General features: G+C 35.6%; 2 protein-coding genes across 2 annotated transcripts; one reads left to right on the plus strand and one right to left on the minus strand.

The window, feature by feature from the left end:
• Window positions 1-809: 809 nt before the first annotated feature.
• LOC141821906 (putative E3 ubiquitin-protein ligase BAH1-like 1) lies at window positions 810-4,517 on the minus strand. The gene is made up of 6 exons (XM_074709285.1): window positions 4,298-4,517; window positions 2,102-2,346; window positions 1,676-1,933; window positions 1,373-1,510; window positions 1,219-1,277; window positions 810-1,141 (listed from the first exon to the last, which is right to left on the minus strand). Exons 1-6 carry the CDS (start codon window positions 4,458-4,460, stop codon window positions 1,033-1,035), a joined length of 972 nt encoding a protein of 323 aa, XP_074565386.1. The 5' UTR covers window positions 4,461-4,517; the 3' UTR covers window positions 810-1,032.
• A 3,386-nt stretch (window positions 4,518-7,903) lies between these two features.
• On the plus strand, window positions 7,904-8,573 carry LOC141815822 (uncharacterized). The gene has a single exon (XM_074703699.1). It carries the CDS (start codon window positions 7,908-7,910, stop codon window positions 8,520-8,522), a length of 615 nt encoding a protein of 204 aa, XP_074559800.1. The 5' UTR covers window positions 7,904-7,907; the 3' UTR covers window positions 8,523-8,573.
• The last annotated feature ends 7,150 nt before the right edge of the window (window positions 8,574-15,723 follow it).

Raw genomic sequence — 15,723 nt, forward strand, 5'->3', positions numbered from 1 at the left:
CATTCATTCAATATAGATTTTGACAGGTGAGGATTCAAAATTAGAACATTTGTATGAACCAAGAGAATTCAAAATTCGAACATCTGTATGAACCAAGAGTTTTTGTATCAGGCTTAATGTGTCTACCCAATTGATATGAAAAATATGAGTTGATTGGTGCAGTCAACTGGAGTTGGTTGGCCAGCAAATAGAATGGATCAGTCTACTGTTGCTACAGAATTGTCAAAAGCTATTGATCTGATTCGCAATGATCTGATTTGTTGAAGACTATTGTGACAAGTCGACCGGAGGTAACTAGGCAGTCGATTGTTGGGCATTGGGCAACAATGGTAACAATTGAGATTAGCAACTATAATTCCAAGGCATAGTTGAGTTGATTACGACGGAATAGAATTACAGAAGTGGACAACAACTCGAATCTTGGCAAAACTAAGACAATGTCCTCCTTTGTTGTGGTTAACTACAACTTCTACTATAAAAGAGGAAGATGAATTGAGATTGAAAGATAATGTTCTCAGAAAATTTGCAAGCATTCCAGAACTTTATTGCAAGTTTCTTTCACTTTCTTTGTGCTGCATTATAAACCCCAAAGTGCTTCTGAACAATTGATAGGTAGTGTAGTAGAAGTTAAGGCTGCCAAATCATGTTAAATCCAAGTGTTTAGTTTGTGTTTTTCATTTTTTTTCCACTGCATTTTGTTTTGTTTTAATTAATCGAACTAATCCTGGAATGAGTTTGTGAAATCATAAAAAAAACCAAAGACATTTAGTGTTCATTAATTTTTCATACCATTAGAGAAAAATATCTTACAATGCGTTGTAGCTTTCAATAGCAATACATCTTAAAAATTCAAGCATACACTTTAGACAATTTCACAGCAGGATCATTTACATTATTCTTTGACCTACGAGGACTTCATGTGAATCATTTGGTTACGAAAACTTACAACTATAAACAAGAAGGAAAGAAGAGTTTGAACAAGAATTATTCCACCAAAGCAATTTGATCACTGACTGACAAACAATGTTTTAATCATTGGAAACCAAGGAAATCCCGTCTCACTGATTCCCAGTGTTTCTTTGTCTGACGAACTCGCTCGACTCTTTCAATCTGAAGCCGCTTCTGCCAGTAGTCGCGACAACTGTTTGACATACAAATTAGGGGAAAATCTCCAGCAGCAAAGCAATTGGAGAACAAGGCCATGTTTCTGAAATATACCTGTGGCTTAACAAGATATTCAACTCATTCAAGTGCACTGCATCTTCATATACTCCTTCCTGAAATTCATCAGCCGAACAGCATTCGTTATGTAATTCGGTTTTCTACTATATATATAACGATATCGAATAGGAGAATTCGGAGTAATGTGTACCTGTCGACAAAGAGGACATTTTGCTTTATGGTTTGCAGCCTTTAAGCCATCAACTATTGTCACTGATGCAGCAGAACAACAACACATGTAACATAGAAGATGGCCACATGTGAGAGCAACGGGGTCAAAGACAGTCTCCTACGAAAGACAAGTTATATCAGGAAAATAATGATCGAGCAATTTCTAAAATTGAACTGAAACTAGTTTGGCGATGCACCGAGCAACACTCAAGCATGACAGCTTTCGATATAAATATGAAAGTACATGTCTTACAAAAGAACTCGTAAAGAGCAACCAACTCACCAAACAAATTGAACATGTCAAATCAATTTCAATCTTCATAGAGTCAAAGAGTCCACAAGACAGTGCTGGTTTACCCTCATCATCAAAAGTAAGAAAGCAGTCATGAAATAACTCAACCATAGACTTGTTCTTATCTGTACTTCGCCTCAGGTTAATGTAACAGGCCATCAGTTCACAGAGCCATGGCGATTGAAGGATTTCAATATGCATGCTTGGAGCTTTAGATCTGAATGCCTGCCCTTGCCTTGAGAAATGAATCTAAAAGGGAAAATCTTTGATTTAGGCAAAATTTCTCTGCACTTAAATTGCAAGTGAATATTTCATTTGCAGATGAGAAAGTTGGAAGCACTCATAATAGATTGTGGTGAATTCTATTAATGGACAAAGAAAATGTATAAAATTTGCATGATGCCTGATGTCACATACCTTGTCATATTTTTTTAATATCTTCCTCATGGCAATGGAGTTTATGATACCATAAGCAACTAGGTCCTTCCCTTCTTGCATCAGTTCTCCGTGGCTCTGCAGAGACTTACCTCTAAACCACATAATATACTTCTTAAAGCCTGATGCTAAATGCAATTCAAGCAACTTTTGTGCTCGTTGATTAAAACAACCAACAACAGCTGACATCTCATTCAATAGGGAGGAGAAGAAAGAGCCATCACAAACTACAACATGATAGTGCAAAATCAGAAAAAAAGAGAAACCCAGAAGAAAAGTGCATATTGTACATTCGGAGGAAGAAGTATATCATTGATTAATACCAACAAAACTGCCATTTCATTCAATAGGGAGGGGTGGAAACTGCCACTACAAACAACATGAAACCACAAAATCAAAAAAGGAAAACACCAGAAGAAAAGTGCATATTTGGAAGAACTATATTATTACATGTTAAAATACGCACCTAGAATCAGCCCAAAATATGTAGAATAACCAGATATAATTCTACAAACTTTCATTTATTGTCAAAAGCAAAAGATTGAAGCTCTTGAATACTTTGTCATAGTAGTAAATTACATTTAAAGGGAAAAGGAACTCCTAGGGATCTTTGTATTAAAAGGTACATCTGAGTTAATGGTGCTTGTCTAGTTAATTATGGGATATGGCTTCATCATTATCCTCAAGCCGTTTCAATCCCACTATTATCATCAAGCCATTTTAGTCCCACTATTTGGGGCTGGCTACATGGATGAACTATATGCAAGGCAAATAATATTCAAGTCTCCTAAATCACTTTTAAATATATTGACTAGAAATTTTTGGGTTTCTCTACCTCATATTAACAATTCAACTTATCTAATTCTAAAATTTATTTGTCATCTTTGAACATGTTCAAAGAATCTTAATCCTCATCTTATTTTATCATCTATCATAGATATGTCTACTTGTCTTGGAATAGTGACTATTTTTCATTTTTTTTCTTCTTTTGCTATCATCACAAATTCATCTTAAGCATTCTCATATTTGTTAGATTAACTCATATCTGTTGTTCTCTAACAGCATAGCAATTTGATCCATAGTTTATGGAAAATCATATTACAACGTCATACATTTTTCTTTTAGCAAAAGGAACTCAGGATGATTATCTAAAACTGTAAAAGCATCTCTCCAATTCTAGCTACCCCTCTCTTAATCATATTAGTTTTATCTTCATCAATGTAAATCCAAAACATCATAGTTTTCTTGTTTATTAATATTATTATTCTCATGCCTTATTATTGAAATTACATTTCATGTATTCAAATTTAGCTCTTTAATTAGATTTCAGTTTTATTCACAATTGAAGCTTTAAGTTTAATCTATTTTCAGTCTCAAAACAATAACACCATGGAGGCTTATCTTAGATATAGTTGTTATGTTCAACTAATACTGATGCAAAAAGATGGATGCTTAGGGTTGACACTTGATGTAAATCTAGAACTCATTGTTAAACTTCCGATAGCTTTAACACTTGTACTTAAATATTATCATGGACATGTGTCCTTTTCCATTGAAGTTTGGATTGAGAATTGCCTTCAAATAGATAAATGAAGCAGAGATAAAACCAATAATTCTTTTCTGAAACAAGAATCAAGTAATCTAACATATTATGATAGGAGAAAATTCACAGTTCTGAGGCAAAGCTACTAAACTAGATTGTCAATAGAATTGTTTTTCAACTACACTCTTCATGTTATTAAACAAATATGGGATTCCTTACAGTGGGACAATCATTTTGATTGTGAAGAATAGCCAAAGAAAAACTTTTCACTATTTTGTCTCCTCTCCTAGACGTTGGAGAAAGGTTTTTTCTAGTAGATTTATTGTGGTATATAAATGAATAAGGTTCCGTTCAAAACAAAAGCAAATAATTTATTCTTCAATATCCAACATGAACAATAGGCAAAAGTATGTGAAACCCAGAAAGCAACAAATTCGATGTCATCACAATTTCAATTCTTAACTCACGATAGGGAAAGAAAAAACTGGAAGCGATGAAAAAGACAGCAAAAACTAGGCCTTTATCTGTTTCAGAACACGCACAAAGGTTAAAGAAAAAAAGTTAAATAATAAGGTCTGTTCTCCCCAGAAGAACCTGAGATCTTATCTAGAAAGGGATTGATCAGAGGATAATACCTGCACAATTATCAGGGCATGGGGCGCCACCTTCGCCGTCTTGCCGGGAGTGGAATTCTCTCCTACATCTCTTGAGGATCTTCTTCAACTCCTTGAGTCCGACGGAGGGCAGCCCCTCCTCCCTCCCCCGCATGTACTCCTCGTATCGCTTGCAAAACTTCATCTTTTCTCCACCATCCGACGACGGACCTTCTTCCTTTCATCGAAAGAACAGCACGAGAAAGGTCCGAACTTTGCAAACTTTATTCATACGTGCCCTGCCCTGCCTTGTTTGATCTTTTTCTCACTAACCCCTTCTAATTTTAAACTATTTCAACAAAGTCCGATTTATTTTTAAAAGCAATTTATATTTCTATTCAAATATTTGTGATGGTTATGCCTTCCTTAGGCATAACTAGACCCCCTTCCTCTACTTACAGGAAGGAAGGGGGTTTGAATGTGCTTAGCAATCGCGGTAAAGTGTATTTATGCTTTGAATTTTAGTTATGGTGTACTGTAATATTTTACTCTAGCGAGATGAAAATTTTAAGACTTTGGCTGTTAGACGCAAAGCCGCAAGCACTTTCGAATTTATTTTGATAGTAGGTGGGATCTGAATTTATCTTGATAGCATGTGAAAAAATTTCATGTGTCGAGTCAGTCATTTTTAAGATTAGTTGGATCATAAGAACTGAATACCTAGATTATATATAAAAAAAAAGGGTTTTTAATTTTGCAAAAAAGATGATTTCGCTCATTCCAAATGTCCCTCATCGTTGGTCCCATACAAGTGGGAGATAAAGAGAGATAAATCAAATACCAAACTCAAGTGGTAGAGCATTCTATGGTTGTTAACTCCGCGAATCGATCATTGTCTACAAATCTACCACTTTGAGAACTAACTTAACTACGCCCTGAGGCAAAAGAAGGGTTTTCAAGCTCTATAATCCAATTGTTTCCTGTTGTAGCACATCCTCTCTCTATCATGACGTATTTGGTTCTCGATCGAGGATGATTTCATAAGAAATATTAGAGTGTGGATCAGGGATGTTCCCAATTAGAAATGTTCTCATAGTGCATACTAGAGATATAAGGATGTGCATAAGTTATAGGTCATCATCCGTCCTATGTGAGATATGCATATCCCCCCTATATTACTTTGCATAAATATTAAAATGGTGAACTAATCACCTATAGCATCAAAATTTCTTCCTTATTCTTATGCCATTGAATCTTCTTAATCTCATTCGTCCAATTTTCTATTTTTCTAGGCTATATTTACCATGCGAGTTACTATGATTCTTCATCACTCTTCACTATGATGATATGATATATTTTTTTTTTTATAATTCAGATATCTAATTCTTACGATTCAACTAATTTTGGATGTGATTGGTTTGGCTTTACAAAAGTTTTCACTGACCATTAAAGTAAATTAAAAAGCGCAGATAGTCTTGACGAACGGTTCAAAGTCATAAATTTTTTAAACTCCTCAAGTGTAATGTATCTTAGGTGATATTTAAAGTCTTATTCCCTAAGGAGTCCGTTTTATCGGTTCTTATGATTCAACTAATTTTGAATGTGATCAGTCTGACTTTACAAAAGTTTTCATTGACCATCAGAGTAAATTAAAAAGCGCAGATGATCCTAATGAACAGTTCAAAGTCATAAATTTTTTAAATTTCTCAAGTATAATATGTTTTGGATGAGATTTAAACTCTTATTGTTTAGGAAGTCCGTCTCATCTCTTTAACATCCAATCATAACCCCGAAACTGATGATGATACGATATTGATGGATGATGACTACCAAGCGCGACCCTTTTTCTTTTTCAGTTGCCTCTTTTGCTTCATATCATCAATGTGCTTGACTTCATGCAACTATATTATTGACTTACAATTAAAAATCACTGTGGAGTTCTCGTGAATTCATTTAGTGCATTTAAAGTATATTCCAATATATTATTTCTTCTATGATTCCATGCGATCGAGTACCTTCTTAAATCTCAAGTGCATTTGTATAATCATTTGTCTTTCTTTCAATGTTTTTAATAATTCAATTGTTTAGATTAATTTATCTATTAAATAAATTTAAAATATAATATATTCGTACATATTACAATTCAAATTCTGAAACTCGTATGTGATCTCTATCACTATCTTTCTTTTCTTTTACTTTAATGAAAGATAAATGTATATATAGCGAGTCAAAATGTATAATGCCGATAAAGGATGGTTATTCATGTCTGATGAAATATCAAACCTGAATAGATATCAAGATCTTATATACATGCACTTGTATTTTTTTTAAGATCCTCTCTATATCAATACTCACACCCTCAAATATGTTACGATCCACACATAATGAATCATGACCGACATGATAAGGTGGCATGCCTTTGTTAAGCTACTAGTTCCTTAGTAGTACTGTTGCTTGAAGACCCAGAGTATCCATCGATATGTGGATATGTCCTGGTGCATGTGCAGCTATCATCGGATTTTGCTCCATAACTCTCTAGCTGGCTAACATATGAAGAATAAATGTTCTTGCGACTCCCTCCATTAAACCACAGAAAGTGCATCTCCTATCCATCCCGAGTAGGTAGCCTTCATGTACCACTTCAGTAAAAAGGTGAAATTCACTATCCCAACGGTCCCACATGATTGATCTCACGATTATCTATGAGGAGGTAAATCGAAAAGCTACAATTGATCACAAAGGAGAAGGGCATTACCTTGGTTTCGTCGAGATTCGACCTTTGTCCACTTCAACAATTTCATTTCATCATAACCAACTCAACTATGCTCAAGGGCAGCCTTCAATGTACCAACATTTATAGTGTGAAAGCGTGACTTGATTAGAGGTAGCTCTTCCACATAGTATCCACCCAAGGCTTCATAATGCTCACACCGAGGCTAAGATGCTATCCCTAATACGTAGGAGATTATCTAGCGTTCCTTCAATGAAGAAACAAAAAAATTCTTCTCTCATGATTTCTATAAAAGGACTTCCTCACTCTTAGAGTGTAATACAGACAGTGAACGTATAATATTATTGACGTAATAATTAGGAGTCAATTTTAAGAGGTGATGGTTTGGATCGATCCCATTATGCGTCTAACGCTGTGTACCTATATGAATCTCCCTTCATATCCGTGGGACCGACTCTATGAGGATCGTTGAGATAACAGATCTATCTTTTTTTTTATAAAAGGACTTCCTTTTTTTGGAACATCACATGCAACTAGAGTTGTTAAATGGATCAATTCATAGCGACGAGTCAGCCCGTTATGATCGGGTAGGACGGGTTGATCCACCAACTTGACGAATTGAAAAATTTTCAATCCAATTCAATTCAATCCAAAATGGATTGCAGATTAGACAGGTTAACTTATGAGTAGGTCAAAAAATAACAAAATATAAAAAATTTTAAATTTAATTAAAATTTAAATATATCAAATTGAATTTTTTTAAATTTAAATCATTAATCCTTTCCATTTCAATTTTTTATTTTTATTTTATTTTTTTTTAAAAAAAATAAAATTCGCCAAATCCGACGGACTCAAAAATTTTGCTATTTTTATCGGAGAAAAGCCGACAAAGGCCGGACATGCGCTGGGCACGAAGCTCCCATGGCATCCTCCTATGCAGCGGCGTCGTCGGCGGCGGCGGAGAAGCCGTGGACTCCTCCCTATTGCTCGGTTGTGGCCGTCGACACTTGCTCCTTCTTCTACCGTGTTTGCTCCATCTGCGAGCGAACCCTTCCCGATTCCGACTCCGAGTGCCGATTCTGCAGCCGCCGGACTCCTAATCCCGGTTCCAAGCGCCTGTATCGTATCCTCGTCTCCGTCGGCACGGCGGACAGGGTTTTGGTGGTGGTATTCTTCGACCGGGCCGCGAGGGTGCTCATGGGCTGCTCCGCCGACGAGTGGGCTGCCTTCTTGGGGGCGCAGCCTTCAGCGAGGGAGATGGTCGGTGAGCTTCTACGAGGGGAGATGCTGCGGATGACGCTGAACCCGTCGAGGAGGGGCAATGCGGAGCACCTGCGAGTGGCGTCGGTGGCGCCGCTCCGCGCGGGATTTCGCCCTGTCGTCGACAGGTTGAGGAGGCTGTACGGCGGCGGGGACGGGGACGGGGACTTCAGTCGAACAGAGAGGCTAATACCGTCTCCTTTGAACAAAGCAGGTGCGCAATCGAGACAACTCATCTCCTGCGACAGAGCATTGATTTTCTTCTTACCTGATTAAATTATCTCAGGCAGTAAACAGGGCCAGGTGTTTGATCGGATTGATGATAATAATTCGACTAATATGATCACGACTCTTTCACTTCTTCGCTCTCATTCGTGATCTTTCTCTATGCATTGCTTCTATGATTGGTTGGCTTGAAAGAATTTGTGGGGATTGTTTGGGAGTCAAAATGATGGCCAGACTTTTGTTTCGAGTAAGCCTTCTTGTGTATGGTCCCTGTGCCTATTAGGTCTATTCTAACACATCAAATTTAGGTCTAATGAGTAAACCAAGCTTACTGATCAATAGGGGGGAAATTAGTATGGTAGGCACGTTGAATATTTAACCTGGGAAACTTAGCTAATAGAGTGAAATGGCATATGTGTTCTGTTAATTTTAATTTCCTATTCTCTGGACAGTTCATTAATAATAAAGATGAATTCCAGGTTTCACATGTTCAATCTTTGTGAAACATCTTCCTCAAGCATCCAGGAACACAAATATGGTTATGTAGGTGATGTTTTCTAATCATGATCCTGACTCTTTTGGCTTCAAACTTCTTCATGCCAGTTCTCTATCTTGTTACATGATGCTATTGCCGTCTATTAAATTACTTTATTTTGACTTGGCTAGCATTTACACAATTAACTCTATCTTTGTGTTCATTAGACATTTGCAAATTCAAGATGGGGCTGTGGCTTCAGGACTATCTGAATTAGGTGGGCGTTGCCACATTGGCTTTTCATGGTGACTATCTCTCTATGGGAAAAATTGGTTAGGATGCATAAGTTTTGTCTGTTGTCTTGTCCCGGGCCCATAAATTCTTAAGGCCCTATTCATGCTCTATACTTCTTTACGTGCTCACTCAATGACAATGTTGAATCAAGAAGTAATTGTGTATAGCAGTGACTATACTAATTTATGGGTGCACCCATTATTGTTCTCTTGACTGGCAAGAACTGGTTGAGGATTGGCACTTTAGGTTTTTGTTAACACATAACGTCGCATATTGTTTTTTTAGAAGTGGGCAAGAAGGTACAACTCTTGGTGCATACTGAAAATTAGAGATATAACTTACAGAGTCTAGAACACGAGTGCGAAGAAACTGAGAGGAAACTAACTGGTTGAAAGTTAATCCATACTGATTACAAAACTGCAGCAATATAGGATGCAAGGAAGCAAGCAAATTATCCACTTCATTTGTGTAGATCCTTGTCAATACATAATGCAGATCTCAATGCTCCAAGCTTAGCACTGAGAGAAGTTTGGGTTGAGACAAAACCAGCCAATCCTAGAAAAAAATGTTTCAATCTGTGAAAAACAGCTTCCTTCTGCACATTTGGGTGAATAGTAGATTATTTTTGTAAACCAAATAGACCAAAGCCATATAAGTAAAGACTTTAAGGGTGAAAGATGACATCGTCTGACGGTTGAGTAATTGAGAAATGACTTGTTTTGATAAATTATTGAAACTCAAAACTATAGGGGTGAAATAGAATAACGGACATTGTTCGTATGTTTAGTCGATTCGAACTCATGTGTACGTGTCAACCAAAGTAGAACACTACCTTAGGTCCTATGCATCCCTATTAATGATGATTTAAATTTTTTTTTTTTTACAAAAACGACTCTAAAAATGCTTTTCCACCATTATGGGGCCTCTCTTCACCCTTAAAAATAAATCCTCACTCCTTTGCCTCGGATCATTTTAGATGAAGTTGGATTCTCCTCTTGAGCTCTTCTGTCTTCTCTTCAAAAGAGTTTCAAAGCTTTGAAAGTTTTTCAAGACTCAAAATTGAGTGCTTCTATTTTGAGTCGAAGGTCATTGTATATTGGGAGATGCTAGTCAATAAATAGTAGGCACATAGACAAATAATATTGTCTGAAAGAGAAAAGGTCCAACCCTTGCCTTGACCTTAAATCTTTTATCAGAAGGGATAAACCTACTCGAAAAGTGTGTTAACATCCAAAGAGGTGATTCGATTATCTACAATATTAAGTTGTTGATGACGATGCCAGAAGATGTAAGTCTACCATATTAAGTTGTTGATGATGATGTCAGAAGATGTAAGTCTACATACCTGAAGGGGTATTTTGACAATTGACAATAGAGTTGTGACAACCATCGAAAAGTGGTGAGTCAATCCAACTTCCTTGATAATCTAAAGGGATGTGTTGAGAATTTAAAGGGACACAATTCACACATCCATACTAATGCTCCATCGATTCAAGCCGCTAACTTTTCAACCAAGTGATCGACTGGACCCAAACCAGTTAAATCTATTTTTGCAAATTCCGTCTAACAATTTTAAGATGATATTTACTGTCGCAACTATCGTAGGTTATATTCTTATTAAAGAGAAACTAAAGAAATTCTTTGCAATTGACTTAAAGTGGTGATATCAGAAGATGTTCTACATTAAGAGATTGTACCTTGTTGAGTAGTTACATGCCTCTAATGCATTTGAAGAAGATCCTCAAATGATCGAAATATTAAATGCATAAAAAAAAATTTCTATGTAAGTATATCATTAGTTGATTTCTATGTAAGTATACCATTAGTTGGCTAAAACTTTGGTTTATTCACCTCATGTTCGGTTGACCCCACACTCGACTGAATGATGCAGTCGACTCCCCAATTGATTGGACCAATTTAGTTGATTGGATATTTTTAACTAATTTCTTTAAATGCATATTTTTCACTTAACCTTTTCTAAAGGTTTTGTATTTAATAATTTATCAACAAGTGGAGAGTTGACCTCTGTATTGGTGTTGTGCAATGCTCCACCTTACTTTGTGCTAGAACCACGTTTGTCATTTGAAGAGACACCATCATCTAGTGCCATAAGTGCTAGATATTTGCTTCTTGGGTTTTTTGCTTACATTCTTCTTTAGATGTCTCGGAAACATCCTCTTGTAAAGTAGGATAAGGTTGCGTACAATAGATGCTTTCCTAGACCCCACATTAGCGGGAGTTTCGTGTATCAAGCTGCTCTTTCTTCTTTAGATGTCGATGTATGGTCTTATATTGGCCACAAAGAAAGGTGTTTCTTCTTCTTCTCCTCTGGTAGTACTTCTTCTTTCTATTTTCTTGAACTTTCTTCAATTTTAGGCAATTGCCCCTGTTGTACCCTTGTTGGTCATATTTAAAGCATCTAAGCACCTCTTTTTTCTTACTTATTTTGCCCTTGAGTATCATTTTGATCTCACTTCTACTCAAGTTCCTATTCTTTTTGAATGTCTTCTTCACCACGTGAGTACTTATGATTCCTCATCACTTTTTGATGATGATGATGAAGATGATAATGAGTTTTTCTTCTTTTAGAGCTATAAATGTGACCCTTTTCTTTTGGTTTACTTTTCTTGCTTTTCAACATCTATGTACTTGACTTCATTCAATTCTATTGCGGAAAAAGATCTTCCAATGCGCCCACCTCAAGGTTCCTTGACATTAAATAAGTATCCATTGAAGTCCATTGTGTTGGATCAAGAGTTGAGGCTAGAAGGGGAATGAATAGCCTGTCGCTTTTACTTTGCTCTTTTATGTATATAATCAAGATAGTATACAACAAAAAACATTAATATATAAAGAAAAGACACAAATAGACCTCATAAATACAAAGGTTTAATGTGGTTTAGAACCTTCGTCTCTTACTCTACAACCTATGACTTTTGGTAAGTCACTCTACAAAATCCACTATCCTTTCTCCTTCTCACACATCTTTCGGAGGTGGAGAAACCTCTTACAATCTTTTTTACAAATAAACTTAAGCACAAAGAGAATTACAAGATAGAATAAAATAAAACACAAGATTACTAACACAGAGACAACATGAGCACTTTCAGTATTTATAGGCTAATAAATCAGCCTTCTTTTTTAGTTAATATTTTGTTTCCTAGTGCAAATTCAATCGATTGTATGCTTCTTTCAATTGAGTTGTACACATCAACTTTCTATGTTGTAACAGTAGCTTTAGCCAATTGACTCTAATGATCAATAGAAATAGACCATCAAATCGTTTTACCAGAATGATGTCATTTATAACCATTTCCGTTGGCTCATCAATCGGCTCAATCTGCTATTAGTCAACTGATCAACATAAACATTTACACCATCTAACCGTTGTAGTAGAACAACAGCAATTATAACTGTTTTTGATGGTTCATTAGTTGACTAATGTTGCATTAGTTGATCAATGGATTGAGGTCAATCAACTGCTAGTTAACTGCCCTCTAATTAAAGATGCACAAATACATTCTGTTGTCTTTCTCAATTGACCTACATCGATCAACTTGTAGACTCAAGTTCTAATCAACTGAAAACCACCTTTAGTTGATTAGATCATCGACTCATACCACTTTTAAGGTCAAGTCCTCGAGTAAGTCTAGTTCCACTGGCAACCCTTTAAATAACTTCTCAACTTCATTAGAGGTTACCTTGCTAAGAGGTTTCACCTTTAAGACTTCATGTGCTAAGGAGCCTTGTTTTTGGGCCTTCGATGCCAAGAGACCTTGTCACCGAGACTTCCTTGTCTACAAGCATCTGATCATCCTCGACTTGGCGAGACTTCAATTTCCCAAACATCTGGTTATCCTTGACCTATCGAGAGTTCAATTTGCAAAGTATCCGGTCCTTAACCCACTTGGATTTTCACTTGTCAAACATTTAGCCCTTGATCTACTTGGACTTTCTCTTGATAAGTATCTAATCCTCGACCTACTTGGACTTTCTTCATTACATATGTAATATCAATGTCAAGGATCTTACACCTGCACATTTTAGACACTATATTAGTAATCACAATATTATCCTACCCTAAACCTTTGCTCGAACATGAGCATGAGCGCACCAACTATCTCTCTTTCTTATGTTTGACAATCCACCGTTTAAGTTATAAAAATCGATTTTCATGTGTAGCAATATGTTTCGATATATTCTAAAATGTTTCAAAACATTTTTCAATTTTAAAAAGTTTTAATTTTCAACTGATTTAAATGATCGCTTCCAACCACTCCTAATTTTTAGATTGACTGACTTCTCTCGTAGAGGATTATTTGAGCTTGCGATTAACTTCTGCTTCTTGGGCTAATTATAACTTTCCTCTTAACTTAGACTTCTATTCCTAAGTTAACCCTCTCACTTCTCCCCCTTTGACGTACATTCAAAAATAGTAAAACTTTTAGCATTTTTTATAATGGTTTTAGTTTCTCCCTCTTTTATTAAGGCAATATTCACAATGCTCAATCCTTGAGCTTGCTTGAGACTAATTGTATTTTCAACTAAATGATCAAGGTTTAATCACTTGTAGCACTTCTAAGGATCAAGGTTTCAATTTTGTATTTCTATGATATTAAGTGAATTTTAACAAAGTAGCATATAGAAAATACAACTATACACTTATTTGAGAAAAAGAACTTAATACTAACTCATGAAGGAAATGACACACAATATCATGAGGAGCAACAATCTTGAAGTCCTCGAAACAAACTTGTGTAGCTTGGTCTATTATGGAGTCCGAATCCATAGTTTTAAATACAACTAAAGAAGCAGAATGACTCCATAACTTTCTGGAGGACATACCAAGTTAAACAAAATTTATGCTAACAGTTATAATACACTACAATAGTTACTCTTGGCATATTCGTTGAAGACATAATACCATTAAGTATCTTTGTGATGTTTTTTCCATCGGCTATGTAAAGTTGATCTACTTACTAAAGGCTTACTGCATGTTTAAGGGAATAGATCTAAAACCTAATATATGTAATCTACTATTTTGACTAGAGATTCGAAGATTATGGTTCAAAAGGGACAACTATGTTAGAAGATTGAAGACATCTATGGGTATTACTTTAACTCATTCCATGACAGTTAATGTGCAACCTATAAATGGGTAGAATTGAGCAAATACTATGATTCTTATATCGTATTACTGATGGAAAGATGAAGTATTGAAGGATATTCTATATAAGAGATCACCTAAATAAGTGCAAAATAAAAGCCGCTTCAAATAAAAAGCACTTGTGAATTTCCAAGTGTCATCTAAGACCAAAACAAACACGATGGAGCTCTGGTAGAAAAGCTTAAGGGCAATTGTGCAAGTATAATTGTCTTGGCTTACACTAATAACAATAGTTCAAAACCAAATAAATCTGATCATATTACACTACAAAAGACTTAAAGCTACAACTTAACTCTCCAGATACAATAGTTTCTGCTGTAACTCGATTTTTTAAAACTTGTAATTTTTATTTATGTGGGGATTGCTGAAAATTAATCTTCGTAACTAATATTTCCTCCAACAATGACATACATAGCTGAGTAAGTTCCAACCTTTTTTTTTTTTTTGCAACACAATGCTTAAATAGATGATCTCTAGCGTCCATACATCTACCTCATAATGCACATTCAAAGGAGTTTTAGAATTCTCTTCTACATTTGTCTCTCATTGGTGTTTACTTTGTCATTCAGAATAAGCCAAACTGTGAGTTTCACTTAGGACAAAAGGAATTCCAAACAAAATTCTTACAAGGAGAGAAAAGTTAGTGGCAAAAAAACATCTGATAAGTAGATTCTATCTTAATTGCTTCTTATTAGTAATATTTTCTATGTGATCTTTCCTATTATTCACAATACCTATCTTATTATTATATATCATTTTAATTTTCTTTAATCTCTTAATTTATCTCTTGATTTTTTTCAATAGTCTAATCTTTAAAGTATGGTGAGTCAACTTATCAAACTTTTTCTTAGTCCTAGAGACACATAGCAACCATATAAAACATCAGGAGTTGCCTTTCATTTCAACTGCCTATTATTTCTCATCAGTGGTATCTTCATCAATATCAGATAGAAAAGAACTACAAAACTTTCATGTCCATGTGTTTATGAAACATGAAAAATCAAAATTTTATGAACAGAACTCATACTTGATTTACAAGAGCTACATGAGTTAAACTAACTCGCCTTACTTCTCTGTGCCTCTTGTTGTTTTTTAGCAGTATATTTAGAATGAAGATGCAATCCTTCCATACATTATGAAAGTTAAAATCATGCGCAGGAAAAAGAAAGAACCCTTACTCATTGATTATTCTTTTACTATAATGATAGACCGCCGACATTTGAAGCAGACGATGGAAGTAGCCTCATAATCATCGTCTCAATGCGAGGAGTTACACCAGGCTAGAGTGAGTTTAAGTATGTTAACAAGTATGCTGA

The sequence above is a fragment of the Curcuma longa genome, chromosome 2 (assembly GCF_044706935.1).
Source record: "Curcuma longa cultivar G26 ecotype Majalengka, Jawa Barat chromosome 2, ITB_CL_G26_1.1, whole genome shotgun sequence".
Classification (NCBI taxonomy): Eukaryota; Viridiplantae; Streptophyta; class Magnoliopsida; order Zingiberales; family Zingiberaceae; genus Curcuma; species Curcuma longa.

Excerpts from the sequence above, each read along its gene's own strand:
- LOC141821906 (XM_074709285.1), bottom strand. The coding sequence starts at position 4,460 with ATGAAGTTTTGCAAGCGATACGAGGAGTACATGCGGGGGAGGGAGGAG. Across the intron at positions 1,934-2,101 it reads TATTAAAAAAATATGACAAG|ATTCATTTCTCAAGGCAAGG; the intron begins GTATGTGACATC and ends TTTCCCTTTTAG. Across the intron at positions 1,278-1,372 it reads AATGTCCTCTTTGTCGACAG|GAAGGAGTATATGAAGATGC; the intron begins GTACACATTACT and ends GATGAATTTCAG.
- LOC141815822 (XM_074703699.1), top strand. The coding sequence starts at position 7,908 with ATGGCATCCTCCTATGCAGCGGCGTCGTCGGCGGCGGCGGAGAAGCCG.